This window comes from Lonchura striata, chromosome 17 (genome assembly GCF_046129695.1).
Source record: "Lonchura striata isolate bLonStr1 chromosome 17, bLonStr1.mat, whole genome shotgun sequence".
NCBI classification, from domain to species: Eukaryota; Metazoa; Chordata; class Aves; order Passeriformes; family Estrildidae; genus Lonchura; species Lonchura striata.
In genome coordinates, this window is record NC_134619.1 from 14,924,057 (window position 1) to 14,948,090 (window position 24,034).

The 24,034-nt window shown below is 48.8% G+C and overlaps 1 protein-coding gene across 1 annotated transcript in view; it reads left to right on the forward strand.

The window, feature by feature from the left end:
- Positions 1 to 217: 217 nt before the first annotated feature.
- The window catches only part of LOC110473786 (fer-1-like protein 4), a 50,598-nt gene continuing 26,781 nt past the window's right edge, over positions 218 to 24,034 (forward strand). Inside the window, 20 exon segments of the mRNA XM_077787094.1 lie at positions 218 to 296; positions 395 to 448; positions 2,115 to 2,205; positions 4,760 to 4,801; positions 4,803 to 4,857; positions 7,032 to 7,123; positions 8,220 to 8,261; positions 8,356 to 8,520; positions 8,776 to 8,836; positions 10,007 to 10,138; positions 10,257 to 10,319; positions 11,337 to 11,454; positions 11,733 to 11,892; positions 12,109 to 12,292; positions 13,030 to 13,078; positions 13,081 to 13,215; positions 13,422 to 13,824; positions 14,588 to 14,708; positions 15,335 to 15,435; positions 15,997 to 16,084. Coding sequence (XP_077643220.1) covers positions 218 to 296; positions 395 to 448; positions 2,115 to 2,205; positions 4,760 to 4,801; positions 4,803 to 4,857; positions 7,032 to 7,123; positions 8,220 to 8,261; positions 8,356 to 8,520; positions 8,776 to 8,836; positions 10,007 to 10,138; positions 10,257 to 10,319; positions 11,337 to 11,454; positions 11,733 to 11,892; positions 12,109 to 12,292; positions 13,030 to 13,078; positions 13,081 to 13,215; positions 13,422 to 13,824; positions 14,588 to 14,708; positions 15,335 to 15,435; positions 15,997 to 16,084 — 2,235 coding nt within the window.

Genomic DNA, 24,034 nt, shown 5'->3' on the forward strand with positions numbered 1-24,034 from the left:
CCTGGGGGGCTCAGCCCAGTGCCGTGGGTTGAGGGACAGAGGCGGTACAGCCAGGGCTTCCCTCTCCTCCCTGTGTCCCTCATCAGGAGCTGCCCTGCCCATGGGCCACTGGTGTGTGAAGTGTCTGGCTGGACCAGCTCGGTGAGTCGGGGTTGAGTCACTCTGGGCGGTTCACGGCTGAGCTGAGCGAGGGGCAGCAGGGCCCTCCACGAGTTCCATGGCGCTCAACATCAGTGTCTGGCAGCTCTCCCAGCTGCCGGGCCATGGCGAGCGGCAGGTCCATCTCAGCTTTTGAGGTGGGATCCAGGTGGCTGGGAGGGTGGAGGTTTGGGGATTTAAGGCTGGGGGTTTCCTTCCCCTGCCAGCACCTTACACCTCCTCTCTTATTCTCAAGGCTTCACCCAGAAGACAAGAAAGGTCTGCCGTGGCCCAGAGGCCATATTCAAGGAGATGAGGAAACTAGGATCATGTGGAGCATATGGGACTGGGATGGAACTGATCAGTGTCTTGGTCATAAAATTAGATTGGTTTGCGTTGGAAGGGACTTTGAAGATCTTCTCATTCCAACCCCCGCACCATGGGCAGGGACATCTTCCATTAGACTGTTTTCTGGGAATTTCTCTGCTGTCTCCTTCTTCCAGTCTACTCAGAGGGGCAGATGGATCCCTCACATTTTGTATGTGACCTATGTGTACAAGCTCCAGGAACTGAAATTCAACTAAGTGACACTGTGTGGAAGCCTGGGCATATCAAAGCTGAAGGCAAAGCACTGCCTGCCCTCAAAAAGCCAGATTGTCACTGCAGTCGATGCCTTGTGAGGCAGCAGTGGGACTTGTGTGTTTGAGTGCATATATGTGTGCATATGCGTGTGTGTGCAGGGGCAAGGATGGGGGTGGCCTGGGAAGCATATCAATTTCTACAGTGCCATTCCCACTGAAATTGGTGACAGCTCACCTGTGCTGTGCCAGTGGGTGGTTCCCACCTGTCCCTTGCTCAGGTCCCAGTGCCAATGTGCTGCCTGGGGAAAGGCAGTGAAAGTGGTGGGGAGCAGAAGGTACAGCCACTGTTTTGGATGTGTGGTAAGTTGAAGCCTCAGAGTTCAGCTTTTCTCTAAGCCAGCTGACTCCCTGCCTGGCTGCCTGGGTGATCACTTCTCTGCAAACACCTCTGTACATTCCCATGTTCTGTCTCACTCCACAACCTGCCAGCTCAGGGACCCAGCAGGCACAAGCATCCTTTTCTAGAGTGGTGCTGCTCTAACTTCTGTAGCAGCTGACCTGTGGCTCTGTATTGCTGGAGGGGCTCTGAAATAAGAGATCTTCCAGAGATCACTTGAGCTAACAAAATGAATGTATCAAAAATTAATGTATCAAAAATGAATGCATCAAAATGAATGTATCATGTTTGTAGAATCATGTGTTGAATTTTAAGAAATCTCTGCCATGGCGCAAAAGACATAGGAAAAAAAATTTCTTTAAAGCTTCTTGCAAAAAGACAAATACCAGAGAAGACCAGGAATGCAAAGAACTCAGATAAGGAGGCCCCTCTGTCAAGGATGATGGACTTATCCAGATAACAGAGCAGAAGGCCAAAAGCGCATGCACAGAGGAGAAGAGTTCAAAAGTTCAATGCAGAAGAAGACTATGGTTTCAGCCTCAAAAGGCCATCAGAGACCCCCGTAAAGACCACCACAAAAAACCACGCATGCCCAGAAGGGCGTGGACCTATTTAGCATGAGAGGCGAAGACAGGCGGGGCCAGGGGTTGAATATGCATAGAAAAGTTGTGTAATGTATTGCATATGGAACACCTTTGTGAATAAAATTGTGGGACAAACTCCAGCTCGGGGCACAAGATTTTGGAGAGCTATCTCACTTGTGCCGGGCGCTGTCATACATACCCACTTCATAACTACATTGAGTTGTGGAGTCTATTTATTTATTCCGCGTATCGCTTCAGCTCTATGCCTGGCCAGGAGGAAAGGACCTTCCCATCACAGCTGCTTTTCATCACGTCCATGGACTTTGTCACCTCACAGTGGAGCTAACCAGCCATGAGACATGGGAAAGTGTGTCTGAGAATGAGTTGTCATCCCTTCCTGCTCCATTTGTTTGCAGCTCTTTCGTTGGCCTCACTATGGGAAGCTTGTCATGGGTGAAATGCTGTCCACTAAGGTTTACAACTGCAGCAAGGTTTTCAGTAACAGGTAGGTCCTTTGATTGTTGGGGTGATCAGTAGAGATGGGGGAGAAGACATACTGGTCTTTACATAATCTACTGGCAGTAGAAAACATTTATTGAAAATCTGATGGAAGGAAGATGAGCAGAATGCCACTTATAGAGGAAGAATGGAGCTGGTTGTTCTGGTGGGGCAGCAATGCTCTGTATATTAAGTTAAATAAGGGGAATGATTTAGTTGTGCCAGCAGTAAGAGGGACTATAAAGGATCCAGATCAGACCCTCAGCTGGGACAAAGGTTAAATGAGGCCCTAAAAACCAGCTACAAAGGCAGGTCTTGCTGCAGACAGGATCTGCTGCCATCCTGAACATCCTTGTGGTGACTGTGACCATGCTGCACCCAAATTCAACATTATCTGTTGGTGTAGAAAAGCCCTGAATGCATTGTGTTATGGCTTAACCTTTAATAAGATAGCAATTTCAGTTTAAAAGATCAGCCAGAATTTAAAATGCTTCCAGGCGGTACAGGCACAACATTGTGAACTCAGTGGTTATCCAACAGTTGTAAAACACTGCAGGGAAACCCAAGAATAGAAGTGACAGACTGAGTAGTGGAGCAAGAAAGGCAGCAGAGGCATGTCCTTCAGGACATATGAAACATGAAGATGCAGGGAAAGGTGCCAGCTCTGATAAGCAAATTTTAAGAACTGAAGGAAAATACACCAGCTAATAAAGCAAACCTAATATGTTTGCATACAGCTAATAATGTAAATCTTTTCAAAGATGCCAGAGAGGGCATGGAGAAAACAGATGAGCACAACACATGTGAGACACTGATGAGGACAAAGCAGAAAGCGTGGCAGAATGTTGTGTCACTATTTCCTGGATGCTTTTCTTATGGGAGCTGGATCAGAGGAATTGTCTCTGACTGAAATGTCAATAGAAACTGCTGCAGGACAGAGAGATACCATAAATAGTAACAAAACAGTAGGGCCTGACAGCCTGAAGCAAAGGAGTCTAGTGGGAAATGAGTGGATTGAGACTATATCCACACACCTCCACTGCTGGGGAGCAGCATAATAGCAAGTGACAGACAGTACAGTTCAAAAGCAGTTGGTCTTTGCACTAGGATGGTAAAAATTAAATAGAAAGAGAGTGTGGAAAGACAGAAGGGAAAAACTTGTTACATTGCTGTATATGTTTATGGTCTCTGAACTTCTGTGTTTGCATCCTTTCTGTGGCAGCAGCATCAAGCTGGCAAAGCTGGAAAGGAGGAGGATGAGAGACAGACTCCTTCCTTGGGGGTAGGAAGTTGGACAGGCTCTGTGTCTCAGAGAAAAGGGAGGAAGGAAGGAATACAAGAGATCAACAGCTCACAGCTGAAATTAAGATGTGTGGGGAGCAGTTCCTCTTGTCTGAGTCCTGGGTAGTCTCTTCCAGTGGTGGTTCCCAGCTGGCTTTGGGAAGTTCTGCTTCATGCAGGGCTTAGCTTGGCTGCCAGCAGAGATACCATGAGGAGATGGAGGTCCACGTACACATGGGTGCAGACAGTGACACACAAGCCAGGGTTAGGACTGCAAATGCCAATCCTGCATGCCTTACTGCCACTTGCAGGGAGCCAGATGACCCTTCTCCAGGGAGAAGCTACTTTGGAGTAGGTAAATTTTGGCCTGACTTGCTGCAGACATTCTTGTGGTCATAGCTTTATGTCCTATTTCTGTATTTTCTTGTGCAAAGCCTCTGTTTCCCAGTTTTTTCTGAGAAGATTCCACCCAGCTCTGCTGGGTGCTGAGACACAGACTGGCTCCCGTGAAGCCAAACTCTGCTGAAGGGGAGATCTCCTTTGCACTCTATGAGTCTGGATTTGCACAAGCCTTTAATCATCAGTGGCAGCTCAGTTGCAAGTATCTGCCTGGGCATGTCTGGGAAAAGGCAGGACTTGCTGCAGGGTCAGTCTCAGGTATTCAGCTGCCAGACTCCCTGTGGAAAGCACTTCAGGGCAGCTCAGAGGGGCTGTGAGTAGGAGAGTGGAGGTCCCAGTACTCCCCAGGATGCTATGTACAGTGTTGTTGCAGTCTCCCTTTTTATTCCAGTGTTAGGAAAATTAATCCACAAACACCAGAGGTTTATGTCCAAAAAGGAGACAAAGGAGTCCTGTAACTTTATTTGAATAAAGGGAGAGATCATGGGCATTTTTCATGGAGTCTCTCATATTGTTAGAGGGCGCAGCCTCCTTTTTATCCAGATTTCCCAGCCACATTTCCCTCTCTCTTTCCCCATTGGCTGACGTACTTGAGAGGTACAGACTTCCTGAAATGTCTAATACCTAAGACTCCCTTGTAATTTATATACCTCCTCTTTTTTTCCCTTGTGTCAAATGGAATTTCTGTGGAATATATGGTTCTTCTTTCATATCTCTGTATCTAACTTTATTTATCAGCAAACTTACAGTTTGTTTGTAAAGACAAATCTCTCATTCCATCAGTGGAATCCTTCCCATTGTTTCTTTTATCTCTCAGTACTAGTTTTATCTACCAGCAAATGCACAGTTTGTAAAGACAAATCCCTCATTCCTTTCACCAGGCTGCTCGGTACCCTTGTCCTCAGCCTTCAGCACCTGATGACCTGGAAGGCTAATCCTGCATGAGTCCCTTGTGGACATGAGCAACAGAGTCACTGGTGTAAGTCTTCTGTGGACAGCCTGGCTATTAGCAGTCAGTAAGGCTTTTTGGGAAACTTCAGGTAGTATACCCCAGGTGGATTGGGGACTGACGGGAAATCCAACATGCTGTTTGAGCTGGAAGCACTATGGCATTTGTGCCATCTCTGCACAGGGACACAGACACTTCACATCCACCAAGAAATTTCTAGGAGCATCTACAAATGCATGGGTTGGGCTGGGGCTCCTGGAGAACTGCCAAGGGCCTGAATGAGCTGAGGGAGGCTTCATAAAACCTCAAGTCTGGGCAATGGATGTAGGAAGTGGCATCAACTCTGCTTCATGCAGCATGAAGTGCATGTGTAGGAACTGCTGTAGTGATGGAGTGAGGTGGAAGGTGGTAGGGTGCCTTGGAACCCCCAGCAAGCTTTTGGGTTAAACTCTAGCACTAACTGGATGGTTTAATGATTTTCTGGGACAGCATGAGTGTTGCTGACACCTGACTATCCCTCTGCTCTGCGGGTCCTGCTCTCCTCCAGCCCTGCCACTGGGGCTCAGTCGGTCCTTTGCACTTGTAGAAGATGAACACCACCCTAAAATGAACTGTTTCCTGCCAGCTGGGTATGCAAGCACAGCTCAGTGGGTTCCAGGCTGCCAGACCTGTCCCAGGGCAGCTGGCAGGCAGGAAGAGCAGAGGCAGAGGCAGCAAGGTGCTTGCTCTTCACACAGGCAGTGTGACTAAACCACATGGTGGCACATGATATACAAGCTCTGTGGCCACCAGACCACCAGCCTCAGTGTCACAGGCACAGGTTGCTGGTGTTACTGGACTCCTGGATCATGGAGCAGGTCCAGGTAGAAATTGTCCATTTCCAGGATGATTTTTAGCCCATGCACCTCACTGGATAAACGTTCATGCCAGCAAAGAGACAGGGATGAGACTCACCTCATGATGCTGGTGATGGTTTGAAGGAACTCTGTTGTGTATGGTCAGAGCTACGCTGTGGCCCAGCCCTTTGTGCCAGGGTCTCTTCCCTTGTGCTAACAGCAACACATATGCTGATGAGCTGCTCCAACCAAAACCCAACCACATTCACTTTTGCCGGGTTAGTTTTGGAGTGTGTAACCCTGGCTGCACAACAGTTGCAGGGGATAGAAACAGGGCAGGCAAGACTGCTCATCCAAGAGCAGCCTGGGACCCCCTCAGCTCAGCTTGGAAGAGACATGATGCCAAGCGAGAGGCTGCTTCTTCAGCAAAGTGTGAATAAAGCTATTTGACTTCCTGCTAGTCCAAATCCTGTTCTCTTCTGGGACTAGAGTTACTTGCACCCCTTCTTCTCCTGGTGATTTGAAGGAGTGTTTTTAGGGCCTTAGCTTTTCATACAGATTCGTCTCAGGCTTTTGCACCCTCCAGCCTTTGCTGCTGCCTTTCCTGATCACCATACTGATTTCTTGGGCTGCATTTCTTTTTCCCAGAAATGTGTATTTTCCAGGGTTTGAGCTCTGAACCCAGAGCCTACAACCTACTAACCATCCCCTTCAGCCTACTAAGGCGTGATCTCCTCCATGCTAGTGTTTTTGGCCTCTGCTGGGAAATCATCTGTGTTTATGTTGGTTTGAGATCAGGCTGGCCACCTGCAGACCAAGGCTATTCAGACCTATGTTGGCTGTGCCAATACCCAGTGTGCTCTGTACTTCTCTGGCTGTCCTTCCTTTTATCTTGTGATGCAGCCTTTTGATGTACTAGTGGCTTCTCCAGCATTTTAATCCAAGCTGTTGCTCTTAGGGATGCTCTGCCAGCTGTCTTGTGCCTCCTCCAGAGAGACTGCTCCAAATCCTGCTTGTTATTGTGCAGGGCTCTCCCCAGTTCCCTTGTCAAAAATGCCTCGAGGCGATTCTCTGGGCTTCTTTATGGTAGGTTTGTAACCTTGAGCCAGCTTTTATTCAATGAAACATGGAGATTGAGAAGCTGTGGAGGAGGGAGTTTTGTTATGTCTAGCTTGTTGATGGATGCAGACAATGGGAGTCTGGTACAAATATGCTTCTTGTGGGGACGTGACCACCTTTCTTCTGCATCTTTCCACCAGCTTCTCACTTCTTTTTTTCTTCTGTGCTGCCATTTCTCTTTTTTGTGACATTTCTGCCATTGTTTCATGGCTACCAAGCTCTCAGGCTGTTTCACTTTCTGCTTTATAGATCTACATTGAGTTGGATTTGTGCTATCAGCTTCCAAATAGCTCATCGGGGACGTGGGTTGAAGAGGATTTTGTCTATCTTATGAAAGACAGGTATGGAAATCCTAGGAAGAGCAAATTTCCAGGCAGTTTGTACAGCTGTCTTTGTTAGTGGCAGCCTTTGGGATGCAATCCAGCCTCATTTTCTCTGCACTTCTGAACAGGGTGATGTGTCTCAACTCTACAGCAGCAATAAGGGAGCAGGGCTCTTGGATAAAGAGGTACTTTGTTATCACAATGAGCCTTTGACTGCAATGATCCACTGTAGCTGGTGGGAGTCCTGGGACTCCCTAGGAGAGCCTTGAGAGCATTTCTGCAGCCTTCCTGGCTTGTGGTTGCAAAGTTGCAGACAGCATGGTTTTGGCCTCCAGCAAGTCCATGCACCCTGCATGCTGGTACTGCCCCAAAGCCAGGGGAGTTGTAGGTTTCTGGGCAGACAGGATGACAGGCAGCATTAAGGCCTACAAAATGTCGCTTGTAGAACTAGAGGGAAAACAGCAGACACATGGGGTGGACAGTGGATAAGCTTAGGAAAAAATTGCTGGTGTCCCTGCATTTCAGCAGGGATGAAAAATCAAACCCCACAGTTCCAATGAAGATTTGTAGGGAACGGTATGTTTATTCACAGTGCTGTGGACTCATGTCAGGACTCATTGCCCTTCAATGGACATGCATACCTCTGAGAACTCCTGATCCTTTTTTATTACCCTTACTAATTTCCATATGCATAGAATTTCACAATAGGTTAAGACATAGTAATTCTAATGATTTCACATTACATTTACAGCTAGTTACACTTGTACTCAGTTTTTGTCAGAAAGTACAGAAAGAACTCCTGGGTCACTGTGCCCTGTCTGTTTCCGAGGAGTCTTTCTTATCTCTTATCTTTTAGTGTGGAAATTTGCATTCTTTCTCCTTAGCTGAGGTAGTTTTGCTAGTGCTGCAGTTACCAGACTAAACAACATATTTATCAAGCTCCAAGTAGCACATTTCACCCAAATCCAAACAGATTTCTACCCTGTTAAATTTTCACTCTGTCTCACTGCCAAGAAATAAGCAGGAGAGAGGCTGAGGAACTGTTACTTAAATGAATCAGGGAACAGCCGTGGCACACTGGTCTTTAGAGAAAAACATATTTTGTTTTTTACAGTTCAGAGTTAATCATCCACAATCCTGGATTTGAGCAGCTGGAGTAAGTAGCCCTTAAATGTCTTGGCTCACCCTTCTGGGTGGAGGGCAGCGCACAGCCCAGTTGTCTGGCTCATGGCATGGGGCAGGGCTTCCAGGATTACTGAGTGGCTGAGAGTGAAGGAACTGGACAAGAAGGCTGCTGCACTAGGCAGGAAGCTGGCAAAAGGTCTGGAGACTGATGAAGAAGAGGAAGAGGAAGAAGATTTCTATTATACATCTGAGACTGGGGCCTCGGGCACTATCTTCAGCCCTGTGAAGAGGTATCCATGTCATGCTCTTCTTTCTTGCCTTTGCTTGGGTCCTGGTGTAGAAAGTGCCATATCCTGCAGCTCATGACAGTCTGTTTTGGCCAAATGTCAGAAAACTTGCATCTCTGAAAGCAATGGGTATGTTGGGGATTTGCTCATTCCCAAGGCAATGGGCCATTATTTGTGAGGTTTTCCGTTGCTTCCCTTGGTGGGGACATACTCAGGTCCATGTTGACAAGCTGCTCACCTGGACTTTTTTCTGTGCAGCTGCTCCAGACTCTGCTCTGCACGAGACCTCTTTGCCATCCCAACGCCACAGAGTTTCCAGGTACTGCAGCACTGGGTACATGTCCCCTTAGCTGCCTCTGGCCCTACAGCCAGTCCCTTACTGCCTTGCTGAAGGCCTGAGCTTCTCCAATTGCCACATACTCTGTCAAGGCCTCTAACATGAATACCATCATGCTTTGTGTGACTTTGCTGGGCAAGATGTAATATTCCGTGAATGGACTGCATCCATGAGTGCTGGACACAGTATCACTAAGCCCATGCAGTTAGCTGTGGATAAACAGGAGAAGGGAATCAGCTACATGTGCCATTGCAAAACATTGCCTGTGCAGAGCTTCAGAGAGTACCCAGGCAGGGCTGATGCCTGCCATCTTTCCCAGGGCCTTGTCTGTCTTCCTTAGGGACAGCTGTGGAATATGACTAGGGCCAGAGAGCTATGTAGGGGCTTGCTTGGACATGCCAGGAGGCTGTTAGGAAGCTGTGGCTGTGGCTGAATAGCTCACATCAGGCTAAATTGATTTCAGGACAAGTCTCCAAGCATGGCTATGATTTTAAATCCTCTTCTGGATCTAAGTAAATGTGGGCTCACATTTGGTCCTATCAACCAAGCAGGAGGTTTTTGTGAGGGTTGAATTTCCTACCATCATTTTCTTGAGGCAATAATTCTGTACCTTAACCATGGCCTTGTACTGAGAGCAAATGTAAGAACATTTCTTGCATATCTTAGACTCATAAGCAGTTGCAGTAAATTTAAGTAATTTGTAAGCAGCTGCATTCCAGTCTTTCCAATGGTGTACATCTCAGTAGGATTCAACGGGGAGTATTAACAGAAGATACAAAAAGCATCTTTTCCAAGATGCTCTATGGACCCTGCCATGTGGGAGTAGTGGATTTTCAACCCCTTGGGATCAGAAACTGAGGGTAACAGTGCTGGTGGGAAGGTCTGCTCTTGTCAAAAGTACTGGGGCTCTTATACTTTATTTCCTTGCTTGTCTGAAAGAAACAAGTATCTCAAATACTACTTTGGTCTGTCCTGGCTGTAGCAGATTTCAGCAGCCATGCTTTTGCCTGCCCTAGGTGTTCAGGTCTGCATTGAGACTGCCCTGTACATGTGCATACTGGTATTGTTGAAACAGTCTTGGCATGGAGGTGTAAACAAGGAGAGTGCTGATTAAAATAAGGAGAGTGCTGGTTTTCTCCCATGTTTTCTCAGGTTGGGATTAATGTAATTGAAGCACAGAAGTTGGTGGGGGTGAACATCAACCCCTTTGTTGTAGTCAAGGTGGGAGAGGAAAAGAGGCACACAGCAATGCAGAAGTCAACAAACTGTCCCTTCTACAATGAAGTGTGTGACATGGACAGAGGCTGTATCCTTGCACCACCAGTGTACCAAATGCCTGGGACCATCCTTGCAAGGGACGCCTGGAAGCCTGGGGCTCAGCTGTCTTGCTTTTCTCTTCCAGTATTTTTTGTTTGACTTCTATGAGCCAAGGGACATCTTATTCCACAGACTCATAGAGATCTCGGTATATATGTCTTCCTCTTCATCTTTCACTGGTTACTGGTACAGCCTGATGATTCTGTGTGTGGACACTGTGTGCAATGGGCAAAGCAAGGGTACCAATACCACTGAGGTGTTCCAGATGTAATCACCTGCCCACAGAGAGCCACAGGGTCTTCCTGTGGCTGCACTGGGGCAGAAACCTAGCCCTGCTCTGAGCCAGTGCTGGGCAGTGTTGCCTTCCCACCTCCTTCAGATACAGGTTTTTCTTCACCTATGTGACTGCAGTGTTTTTCTTCACCTATGTGACTGCAGTGGGGCCTCTGGGGCACTTTCTTGCCTTTTGCCTTGTTGCCTGATGTTTTCTCGGCAATTCCCCACTGCCCCTTATCCTGGAGTCTCATCCTGCAGGTCCTGAAGGTCAGTGACTGGTGTGAGGGGAGCTCAGAAATTATTTGTGCTGTAGAAAAGCCCAGGGAGAGAGGTTGAAAATCCTTTGGCCCAAAGCACAAAGATTTTTCCAATACTCAGGGATGTTCTGAAGATAGCTAAACCTTTGCCAAGTGGTATCCAGCACTTTCTCTGTGAACAGCTGCATGTCTCTTCTGCTGGTGAGAGTTCAGCAAGAACTGAGTGAGACTTGAGTTTTAGGAGAGACACAAGACTGGTGGGATCATAGCTCTGCCCTAACCCAGCAGGATATGGACACAAGGACTTCCTGTGAGAAAACAGATCTGTCCCAGCTCCATTGTTGGGGTGTGGCTTACCTGGGACTGCAGAAGCTGAATTGGTTACCCATGACTGCCTCGGTCTAGGTTTGACTGAGGGCTATGGGCTGGTGGGCTTTGTGGGAGTGGTTGGTAGGAATGGGTTAGTCCTAAGGTTAACACAGATGTCAGTCTGCATGAGGAACTTGCAACCACTGCCTCAGCTGTGCTCTGGAACACCTCTTTGCAGCCCTCTGTTCCTTGGAGATAATCTGGATGTGTCACCTGGCTGCTGATACCTCATGGTGCTCAAGGGGGACTTGTGCTGTCTCCAGGTTTTTCACTCAAAGAAGAACTTGCATAGGAACATTAAAGATGGATGTTGAGAAACTTGCATGGGAACTTGCATAGGAACATTCAAGATGGATGTTGAGACAGTGTACAGCCAGCCAGGTATGAGAACTGCACCACATAACTGTGCCTGACCCTGGCTTAGTCTGAAACTGGTGTTTCCTTCATGCTCTGATGGGTCTGGTCAGAACCCTGGCTTTAAAGCACTTAATTTGCACGAAGACCAGAGATTCCTTCTCCACCCAGCTGTCTGAAAGCAGGTGACACCTCCTGCACCTACAGAGGCAGGGTCAGAGCCAGGGCACTCTTTCTGCAGATGGAGTTGGATGTGAAATGGTAACCTGGCTGCTCCCTAGGCAACTCCACATCTTCCTTCTCAGATCACAGGTTTTTCCAGAAGTGGGCAGTTAACAGTGACCCCATGGACACCCAGGCAAGTGTAAAAGGCTTTGTGAAGTGCAACATCTCTGTCTCTGCACGCGGGGATATTATGGGTTTCCTTCCCACCTATTCCAGGAACTAGGATGAGGACATCAAAAGGTAGGTGCAGTGGGATCTTGCATGGCCCTGGGGAACACAGCCATGTCTCTCGTCACACTACCTTTTTTGCCCCATTTTCCCCTCTTCTGATGGGCAAAGACCCAGTGAAAAAGACCTGTGGAGAGGCAGGATCCAATCTTCTGTCAGACAGTGAATTTCCCATCATTGTGTTCTGTGGACTCCAGGAGAGAGGCAGAACATGAATTTGTCTTTCAGGAATCTGCTGCTGCCTAAGAGATTCCCTTCAGAGAGACCCTGGGCCAGGGTCTGCATCAAACTGTATTCTGCTGAGGGCCTGTCCAGCATGAGAGCAGGCATCATGGGTGGTATCTCCAAGATCATAGGGGAGAGAAAAGTCTTTATTGACCCATATGTGCAGGTCTCATTCTGTGGGCAGCAGGTGAGTCTGAAGGGAAGCTGTGTTGGGACAGTCTGATTCTCCCTTGACTGTATGGCAGCATGTGTTGGGTTCATGGTGCCAGAATCCCACTGAAAATAGGCTGGGAGAGCCCAGGTGTTGCTGTCTTTAGCAGTGGTCTGAACTGTGTGGCCATGGTTGTGCAAGAAGGCTGTTCTCTGCTTTTTTCTCTACAGAGAGCTGCTCATAGGACAGCCCCAGCCCTGGGCACAGCTGCTGGCTGAGCTACTGGCTTTGCAGGCAGAGATTCATATCCTTAAATATAGAGATAAATCCTGGAGCAGAAGTCCTTTTCCTGTGTCAAGCTAGCCTCAGCCTGAGACCCTTGAGAAATTTACTGAGATAATGACCCAGTTTTTGCACACAAGTCCAGTGTTTCTGATCCCGTAATATCCATTAATATGAGAATCAATCCCTGATTGGCAGTCTTGTGCGCCTGGCATGCTCCAGGCAGCCCTTAGATACCTATGAATCTGCTGCTTGTTTGCATTCCCTTGATTGTGTAAGTCATACCAGGGCCTTGGGACAGCCCCCCATTAATGAAACAGAGAGGAATTGAAAGAATGGTGATAGAAGCAGGAACACTGCCACCCCCAGAGCCTGCCTGGCACTGTCTGCAGGTGGTACAAGAGTGCATGCCATTCTGAGACAAGCTCTGAGGCATCCCTTTCTCTGGGCAGCACTTCGGATGTGTGACTTTCACACCTTCTCCTTCCCAGGGGGAAACATCAGTGGAGACCAACACTACTGAGCCTGAGTGGAACGAGCAGACACTTTTGTTGAGATGTTCCCTCCGATGTCCAGGAAGATAAAAGTCCAGGTGCTGGATGATGCCAGTGTCAGAGATGTGGCCATTGCTACACACTACATTGACCTGCAGGAGATCTCGGACCCTGACAGGAAAGGTGAGGCTTGGCATGGCTGCCTTGGTGCAGGATGTCTTGGGCAGCCCTGTACCATGCACTTTCTGCTTGGCATGCTGGTCTCCTGGGGTGGGAGCAGGAGTGGCTGAAGCATGCTGACATTCTGGTGTCCTGGGCAGTTCTTTTTGGGGAGGTCTCTCTGCAGCAGCACCCTGGAGCATAATGAAACCCTGTCCCTGTCTCTGCAGGCTTTAACCCTATGTTTGGCCAAGCCTGGGTGAACCTGTATGGCTCCCCCCAGAACTCAGCTCTGTGGGATGTCCACAAAGACTTCAATGAAGGCATGGGTGAGGGCATCTTCTACCGTGGTCACATCCTTATGGCCATCACAGTGGAGATCTTCAGCAGCCCCAGTGCAGCAGAGAGGAAGCTTGGGTACAGGATGAGAGATGCTCTGGGAAAAATGAAGCTGAAGAAGAAAAGTGAAAAATCCAAGGAGAAAACTAAAGAACTGAGCCAGCTGCAGGGAGAGGGGGAAGCTGGGAGCTTTCAGGAGGCCAAGCAGCCCAGGGAGGTCACTGTGGAGGTGGGAGAGCTTCATCTACTCCCTGAGCTGAGTTCTCCTGTCCTGACATGGCTGATCCATGCCAAGTAAGTCTTCTATATCTTTCTATCCCACCTTTATTGGAGCTGTCACAGCTTCCCATTTTGATTGTTCTGGATGTTATTAGAGGTCAGCAATGCTCAGCAATGCAGCATAGGTTTCTCTTCCTTGCAATCCTGCAGCTTGCCATGGCTTAGCTGGCTGGGATTTCCTACTAGCTCTACGAGCCCTATGGTGTCTGCTTGATGTTTGCAGATGGCCAAGGATGGGGTCCCAAGGAAACAGACTTGTCAATAACAGCCATCCTTTTTTTGCTTCACAAGCAGTGTCCTAAGGGCTTGTTTACAGTGAGGAAGGAGAGGAGTACTCTTGGCATATGCTGTCCTATGTTGAGCAGGCAAGACACATACACAAGCTCTTCTGATACTTGCTCTGGGAATGCTGCCTAATTTGTCCCATAGGCCCAGGCAATGTCTTGGTGTTTGTATTGTACGGCCTGAGCCTGCTACTACTTAGTCCCATAGCAGTGAGAAATCTCGGCAGTATCCCATGCTCCTATCAGCCTCATTCGTCTGAGCATGTGCTGTTTCTCTACTAGAAACCCTGTGTGCTTGTGTGGGATGGAAAAGGGCAGATCCAGCAGGTTGCACCCATGTCCATGGTGCAGACCCCAAATCAGCCAATGAATTCCCTGTGAGGGAGACAGAGTTCAGCTTCTGCTCCCTTGCTGGATATGCAAGTGCATGTGTTACGATATGGCATATGCTTTCTGTAGCAGTAGCCGTAAACTCCTCTGCCTGCTTTCCTTAGGTCTTACAGCTACCTACCCATGACACATGAAAAACCCTGTATGTATGTATGGAGCTACTGGGAGGATCAAGCCTGGAGACTCTGCATTTCCAACCGGATTGTCAGACTGGCAGAGTGCCTGGTTGCATGTTCAGGGTGTTTGTCTGTGGCATGCTCCTTCCTCATGTGCTTTCCTTGTTGCATGTGCTGTTGCTGTGTGAGATGTTTGCTGTCCTCACCATCTGTGCAAGTCCATGTCTCTCACAGGGCTTAGTCCCACTGGCCATTTAGACAGGGCTGGGTAGGCCGCATGGACTCATGTTGTGCAACTGCCTAGTGGTGCTTCCTGGAGGAGTGATGTAATATCATGTTTGTGACAACAAGTTCCTCTGCTGCCAGTCCTGAGCTGGGTGAGCCCTGGGCAGGTGATTGAGCAAGAAGACTCTCAGCCTCAGGTTGTCATGAAGGGGATACAGACTCTCCCCAGGGTCTTGCCTTTCTCTTTTGGCTTGAAAATATGAAAGTAGAGCTTAACACAGTGTGTTAGTGGCTGCTCGAGGCCTGAGACACAAGATGTTGTAACAACAATTGTTAAGGTTATCCTCAGGCTCTGGAGAGTCCTGGGTAGCATAGTGCTGATCTACAGCACTCATGAATCCCAGCTCTGCAGAAAGGCATAAGCCATTTGTGGCAAATGCATCCTTGCAAGGTTTTACTCTGACCCCTCAGCCAGGTGCAAGCTTTGTGAATATTGTGATTTCACTACAGGAGCAGGGGTTGGATGATGTGGGGAAGCTCTTGAGAAGATCACAGGCTAAAGCAGAAGACTGGCTCAGAGAGGTGCTTGAGGAATTTGTATCTGGATGCAGGTTAGCATGTCCTTGATGTCCTGAAGATTCTTGTTTTCAGTTTAGGAGGCCATATCATGTTCTGCCTCGGCTGTGTGCGGCCTTCTCTCTTCTCCTTTTGAGGTGGATGTGCAGAAGGAAATGAGGATGACTTGGGAAAAGGACCCTCCTTGTAGCTCTTCAAGCTTGGAGAGGAGATTCCAGTCCTGTTGTAAGAATCAGAGGGGTCATAGATGACAGCCTCAGAGTTCCTGGTCTCTCATGTGTTTCCTAAATGTGAAGGACATTTTCTTCACTCTTTTCAATCACATAGTCAAAAGACCAGTGTTTCAATCCCCATGACTACCCTTTGGGGGTCGTTATGCACTTCAGTCCACAGTAGAAAGGGAGCTTTAGGTGCTGAGAATCCCCAGTGTCCCTTCTGAACCAACAGGTTTGCAAAAGAGAAGGCATTGCAGAAATGCAGCCTCCTGACACATCTGGATTGGCACCAGGGATTTGGAGCTTGTGTCTCTGCTGTGAGCTGTGCTCAACATGCTGGGTGCAGAGGATACAGAGTCTGTGCTGCTTTTCTCATTGCAGGCAATATTCACTCAGCGCAGAGAGAGAAACAATGGCTCATCCAAATAACCTGGACAGATGTCGGACAAAATACCTGATGCACAACATTGTAAGTCGTGGGGTTTGGTGGTGGTTGGTGGGAGCGTGTGCAGTCCCTGCTCTGGTGAGACTTCTGGAGGATCAGCAGAAACTGAAGCTAAGAAGGAAACCTGGAGCTAAAACTCACTGTATCACTCATAGGCTTTTACTGTAGTATCTTCCAACTTCTACTCAGGGCAATACAATTTCCAGCACAAGGAAAAGAGACGGGGTTTAGCCATGGCTTTCCCCTGTTTTGTGCAGATGCTGTACCCTGATGCCTTCCTTCATCTCCACTGGGGCATATGTAGTTGAACACATGCATATTGCTGCCTAGTAGGTTGCTGGAGGCCTTTTGGTGCACCATATTCCTGCAGGCAGTTTTGTGGTGGCTCACTGAGATCCGCTACTCCTGGAAACTCAGCCCCTTGGCTGAGTACGTATCCAGCAGGTCTACAACAGCCATTCATCTATCTGTCCTTAGAAAGGGCAACACTTGGGCACTTATCACCCTGCACACAAGACTAGCTAGTGGAATGAGAGCACAATTACGTACCCTCCATCACAGCACAGTTGTAGAGTCATAGCCCCCGTCAGACTACAAAGCTTTGAAAGATGACATAGCTGACTACATAGCTGACCAAAATGCAGTGACAGCAGCAGGAAATAAAATTTAGGCATATCTGGGTCCCAGTTCATTCCCTCTGCTTCCTTGTGTGTCGTCACCTGAGCTATGGTGAAGGTATTTTGTTAAGCCTGAGAGACTCTGGAAGAGAGAACCTGCCACGTCCCTGTCCCAGATCACTGTCCTCAGCCCCGGCTAGCTTTCCTGCGCGGCGAGTAGGGTGAGTGGAAGCACCCTCCGCTGTACCCGGCTGGGCTTTGGAGAGAGCTTTGTGGGTCCTGAGATCGCTGCTGATTCCAACGGCGAGGAAATGAGGAGAGGCACTTGTTGGGGGCAAAAATCCGATATTTATTGGGGTCCTGTGGGTCCAAAAGCACCGGAGGGGGCCAGCCAACAAATGCCACTCGGGGGTGCTGGCAACAGGTTACATAGGGAGAGGGAGGGGGCTGATCAGCCAGTGGGGAACAGACAGGAGTGACTCTGTGGGGATTGACATCTGGGGGATCCAGTGAGGGATGGACAGGGTAGGGGTCCCAGGACCTCATCCAATCACTCGGTGCCCTGGATGGAAGTTTCCAGAGGTAGGGGAAGGGGCACCGAGTGACAGACAAGGCACTTGGGAGGGGGCAGGGAACTGACTCGGCACCTTCCAGGGAAACCGACACTTGGGGAAAGGCGGGAAAACTCAGGGAGAAACCAATACAGTATGGGGGTACACTGGAACAAACCATGACAGAATAAAGATGTAATAAAACATATAAAACCACAACTCCACATCTCCCTCTTTTTTTTGTTTAAAAGGAAAGGGAAGAGAGAAGTAAAAATAACTTTTATAATACTAAAGCTAATGACAAATACAACAAAGGCTAACAAAAGTAAAAGTCCAGTTTGAACCAGGGATTGGATCCAACCAGAGTCCCCATCCTTCGAAAAGAGACCCCAGCCAGTCTGATGAGTCTTTCTTGAGATGTGTTATCATATTTTGCATTTTGTCTATGGTGGCATGGGTGTCCTCTGCCTTAGAACTTAGATTCATACAGCATTTGGCCAACGTAGTCCACACGTTAACCTGAGGCTGAGGAATAATCCATGCCTGCTGGAGTCTTACGTTGATCGTGATGGTGAGAAGGATGTGGCTCAGTGTGCGTGACATCCTGGGTTGGATCTAAACTGGGACAAAATCTGAAAAATAACTTGAAGATACACTAACAATCAGGGTAGGGGAGGTCCAGCTCAAAAGGGAACAAAGAACCAAGGGAACTGGAAAGGGAAGAGGTAGACCCAAAAAGGGAAGATTTTTTGCGCCTTCTGAAGGCAGCATGTCCCACCTGAGGACCCTCCGGTTTGGCTTGGACTTTGGGGACATACGGCCTGACAAATTTGGAGGGGATCCATCTCAGGCCTGAGGGCATGGATACACAAGCATATCCCCGTCCCCAGGTGACTAAGTCATAGGGCCCCTCCTGCCGCCAGGTCTCAGGATCTTTAATGAGGACCGGTGGCTTTTCCCTGACCTTGTCCCTGACCTTGTCCTGCTCGTGGTTGTTAAAGTGGCAAGTGATTGGTGGATTTAAACATTCAAAAGAGCAGTTAAGAAAGTTAATGGTAAAGAGGGCCCGTGCTAATTGAACCTGGGGGACTCTACCTTCATTATCGGCTGTTGTTTTAACATCCGTTTAAGACTGTCCTGGTTTGTAAGATAAGCTTGTATTCTATTTGCCATCTGTTGGAGGTTGGGCAGGTTTGTTATCTCTTCCAAGAACAATGGTTTTCTCCAAAGAGGTAATCATTTGTTAATGGGCCATTGACTGACTCACTGCAGGCCTGGTAACGTAACACCATCCCACTGTGAAATGCTCCACCCAGAGGGGGAAGCCAAGCAGTCTTTTATTGTATAAAGGGGTACCTTTTGGGAGACAGAGCAGCTCTCTCTCTCTTTGTGGGATTCCCAGAGAAGCAGCTCCTTCGGCGAGATTCCCAGAGAAACGGCCGGAGCGCGGTGAGGCGGCGGCGGCGGAGCTTGGAGGCGGCCCTGGCGCAGAGGAAGACTGACCCAACTGCCACCAGATCTTCAGAGAAAACTATACCCTTCTAAAGATCACCACTTCAGCTGCAATTCAACAGCCACTGCAAGAGGAGCAGCTGTCATTTCAACCGGACTACTATCAACACCCCGACTCCTCAGGGTGTCAGGTTGTGGACTTCATCACTAGTTTTGTTTGTACCAATTGCATTTGCCTTTTTAAATTGTTATTTAGTTTCTCCTAGTAAAGAATTGTTACTCCCATTCCCATATCTTTGCCTGAGAGCCTTTTAATTTAAAAATCCTGGTAATTCAGAGGGAGGGGGTTTACCTTCTCCATTGCACAGGAGGCTTTTGCCCTCCTTCACAGACTCCTGTCTTGTCAAACCAAGACAAAGACTCTGGTGAGTCCTCTCCACCACGGCCTAGCCTTATGGGGAATAGGCGATGCCAGTCTTGTGCTCTATTCCCCATTGCTGTAGGAAGCTGGCGAACTCCTTGGAGGTGTAACCTGGGGCATTATCTGTTTTGATTAATTTGGGGACGCCCAGCATAGAGAAAGCCTGTATCAGATGTTTTTCGATATCTGAGGCTTTCTCCCCTGTGTGGGCAGAGGTGAAAACTGCCCCAGAGAAGGTGTCAACAGATACATGGACGTACTTCATCCTCCCAAACGAATGGATGTGAGTAATGTCCATCTGCCACACCTCACAGGACTTCAGACCCCTAGGGTTGGCCCCTGCGCTCACCGATGGCAGGGGGAGCGACTTACAGGATGGGCATGTGGCCACAATGGCCCAAGCCTGGTCTCGGGTAAGGTGGAACTGTCTTACCAGACCTGGCGCATTTTGATGGTAGAGCTGGTGGCTTATTTTAGCCTGTTGGAATTTATCAAGGAGCGGCGCCATTTGCACGGGGGCGGCAGTGAGGGAATCGGCCCACCTATTGCCCTCGGCCAAGAACCCCGGCAGGTCAGTATGTGACCTGATGTGCATCACATAGAACGGTTGCTCCCGGTGGGAGACCAACTTAATTAATTTTGAGAGCAACCTATTCAAGGCATCGTTGGAAACACCTTGCAGGATTGCATCCTGCGCTCTAGACACTACACCTGCTACATAAGCCGAATCGATGACCAAATTAAAGAGTTCAGAGAACCGCTCGAACGCTCTAACGACGGCGGCCAACTCAGATATCTGAGGGGAGCCTTCCACCTCAACAACATCTGCCTCCCACTGCTGAGTTTGAGGATCTTTCCAAGTCACCACAGACTTGTGGGACCCTCCAGATGCATCAGTAAAAACTGTTAGGGCTTTCAAGGGTTTCTTGCTCTGAATTCGCTTTGTTGATAGTGTGAATTGAATCTCTGAATTAAAAATTTTGTGGGCCGGTCTCAAAACTGAAATTTTGCATGTGTAGCTATCTAGAGCAAATTGTAATGATTCATTTTCCTGTAACAGGTGTTCCAACATAGCCTTTGTGAATTGGCCTGATTCTAATTTAATGGGAACATGAATGCATTCAAAGTCACATCCTGCCAACTCCCGAATCCGCGCTCTAGCCTTGCGGATTAGATCTGCCACCAGCTCTTGTGGTCTTGTCATTCTCTTGGACCGGTGGTGACTTAGGAAAACCCACTCTATGATGGAGAGTGGGTCCCTTCGGTCCTGGTTACCCTTCCCTAGGGTGTCTGTCCACTGAAAGATAACACCATGGAGGTGTGGCAGTCTGCCCAATATGATGAATTTGAAGGGCAGACCTGGATCGTACCTGTGGGCCTGCCTGGCAGATATTGTCTCCTGAACCCTCTCTAACGCAGCCTTGGCCTCTGTGGTGAGTTCCCTGGGAGAACTAGGCTCTTCCCCCCCTTTCAATAAATCAAAAAGAGGGGCTAGGTCTTCGTTGGTGATACCTAACCAGGGTCTCACCCAGTTCACGGATCCACACAGCTGCTGAACATCAGCTAGGGTCCGAATGTTATTTTTGATTGCCAATTTTTGTGGAACAATGGTCCGCTTGTTTATTTCCAAACCAAGGTACCTCCAAGGTGGCATCCGTTGAATTTTATCTGATCGCAGCTCGAACCCCACAGCAACTAACGCATCAGTTGTCAGGTTAAGCGCGTGTGTAAGTAAATCGCTGTTGGGGTCACAAATGAGTATGTCATCCATGTAATGTTGTATTATCACGTCCTCGGTGGCTGCACGCACAGGGGACAGCAATGAAGAAACGTACCACTGGCAGATAATAGGGCTGTTTTTCATGCCTTGTGGTAGACATCTCCAGTGATATCTCTTCATTGGGGTTTCTTGGTTGGTGGAAGGAACCGAGAAGGCAAAATGTGGCGTGTCTTCAGGATGTAGAGGAATTTGGAAAAAACAATTTTTTATATCAATGACTGCCAATTCCCAATTTTCAGGTAACATTGTGGGGGACGGCATCCCTGGCTGGAGAGGACCCATGTCTTTAATGACTTTATTTATTGCACGAAGGTCGTGAAGGAGGCGCCACTCGTCTTTGCCAGGTTTCTTGAGACCAAAGACGGGGGAATTCCAGGGAGATGTTGTTTCCTGGATGTTCCCCTGAGCGAGCTGCTCATCCACAAGCTCCCGGAGCGCTTTTAATTTTTGTTTGTTGAGCGGCCACTGCTCTACCCAGATTGGTATATCTGTAAGCCAATCTAACTTCTGAGTAGGACGCTCCTCAGTGGCCGCTACCCGAAAAACCTGGGGGATCGGTATGTCAATTGTGACCCCCCACTGGGCCATTAGGTCCCTCCCCCACAAGGGTTCCGTATAGTCCAATACAAATGGACGCAAAAATAAGCTGATTGTTCGTTTGGCCCCTCAAATTTTACGATGCTCTTTGATTGTTTGGCCAATTGAGAACCCCCTACACCCTGAATCTGTCCTGCCACATCCTGCAATTCCCATTGTGATGGCCAGTCCCGCGAGCGGATGACTGTCACGTCTGCCCCTGTGTCGAGAAGTCCATTGAGATATATGTGCTCCCCGCCTTTCCACATGTAGCATGAAATTTTAGGTCTTTCCTTCCCCAGTATCTGGGCCTGACACACCTGGTAGATTTTGTCGGGTGTCTGCTTCCATATGTCTTCGGGGAAAACTGGAGGCCCAGATACAGGAATGGCTTGGGCGATGATTTTGCCCTTGGGGAGGAAGACTGGCGGGTGAGCACAGTGCAGCCACAAGACCAAGTGTTTAGGATGTGCAGATGTCAGACTTGGTGCAATGGTGATGTCGAGTGCCGTGAACTTTGTGTCCCCAAGACCGATACACTTACTGTGGAGGTTCCTCCAGGTTCCAGAGTCCTTGGTGTCAACAGTAATAAGGTGCCAATCTGTATCCTTCAGATGTAAAGGTTCAGTCAGGGCCAACCTATAAGGAGAGAAATTGGATTTAGTATTAAGAATGGGCCTGGGGTGGTCAGGATCCCGGCCAAGCCAGGCTTTTGAAATGAAATTCACATCCTCCCCCATATAGGCTGGTTTGTCAGCCGTAGTCAAATCCGATAGGGTGTAGTTTCTAGTGGTGATGTTTTTGTCCCTCCCCTCCTCGGATGTTGATTGTCCCACCATATTTATTTCTGTGCGCAGGGAGAGACTGCGCTGGTCTATTAGTTTTTTTGCTTCCCCCCTGGGTTGGGGGCACCTCGCCCTTGCTGCTGCTGTCGGAATTTTAAAAAGTTGTCCCTCAATGGGCATTGTGGAGCCCAATGGCCTCTTTTATTACAAAGATTGCAGGGTCTATCTGAATTAAATCCTCTTGGAGGTGACCTTGGAAAGCAGCGTTTGGGAGCAGGAGTAGTTGATGGGGTGACGGCTTCAGCGAAGGAGACTCTCCTGGATGGTTCTCGGGGAGTCCCCTGCGAGTCTCTGGGTGGGATGGTCACCTTGCGGGAGCAGACGTCCAGCATGCTTTGTAATGTAGGCTCCGGATCGAGAGGGAGACTCAAGATGGCTTGCCTGCATGCCTCGTTGGCATTTTGCCTGGCAACCTCGGTGATCATGCCTCTCCTGAGGCCCTCGTCCGGAACCTGTGCCTCAATGGCTCGGCATAGACAATCCACAAAACTCACAAATGACTCTAATGGTTCCTGCTTTATAGATAAATAGTTAATAGTTGGGCCGGCAGGCCTTAGTTTAAAAAAGGCCTTCTCCGCTGCCTTTGCAGTGACTACTAAAGCCTCCCTGGGAATTTTTTCAGCCTGCTTTGGCCCAAATTCCCAATCCCCAGCCCCGCACAGATGGTCAATTGATAACATTCCCCCATCCACATCCGTAGAGGTTTCTGCATTAGCCCAGAGGTCTGGCAAAAACTCCCTCACTTCCCGCCTCCATGCGGACTCCCAAACTAAAAACTCAGTCTGAGTTATTAAACATGAAAAGAGACTTCGCATGTCTGCGGGAACATACTCTGCAGAGGCAAGTGTTGCCTTTAACATCCCTCTAAAAAACTCGCTTTCACGGCCGAATTCCTTCTGGGCCTTGCAGAGGTCTTTGATGACTTGTTGTGGAATGGGGGACCACTGTGCGAGGGGCCTGCCCCCCTGCCGTGGGGTGAAGGTGACAGGGGCAGCAGAGAAGGCAGGCAGGGAATGGGGCAGGCCAGAGTTCCCACGCTCCACCCCCCCGCCGCCCTCACGTGACCCCAAAGCATGGGAACTGGGGGAGGAGGAGGAGGCAGAGTCAGGGCCAGGGGGAGCGGCTGATGGAAAGCTCTCCCCAGAGGTGGAGCTGGGGGACGAGATGTTAAATAATTCAACAGGGGAGGTGACTGAGGTGGGTGGAGGAGAGAAGTGGGAGGGAAAATCTGGGGAGTGGAAGGGGTTGGCTGTTGGTTGGAAGGGGTTTCGGGAAGAGGCTGGAAAGGGATTGTGGGAAGAAGGAGCACATGTGGACGGAAAAGCCATGCGGTCCCTGCCATCTTGTGTCCTTTGAGAAGAGGGGAAACCATTTTGTGGACTGTGGGATAAGGAGTTAGGAACAGAATCAGGGAGACTAAAGCTTACAGAATGTCTACGGGATGGGACTGTACATTGCAGGGAAACAGGGGAACTGGGAGAGTCCAGAGCAGTGCCAGCACTGTCCTGGTAAGGGTTCCGAGGATTCTCAGAGGGGCCAGAATCTGCCTGTGGACATAGCCAGGATGCCTGTCTAAGAATCCCCGGTTTTTGGAAAGAGGGAGAGGAGAGAGGGGTAGGATTTTTAGAACTGGGGTTTGGTTTGTCAGCCCATGGCTGTGGCAGAGCTTCATAATTGTTTTTAATAATATCCCTAATATGCAGTGCCAAATAAGTAAATTTGGACAAGGAAG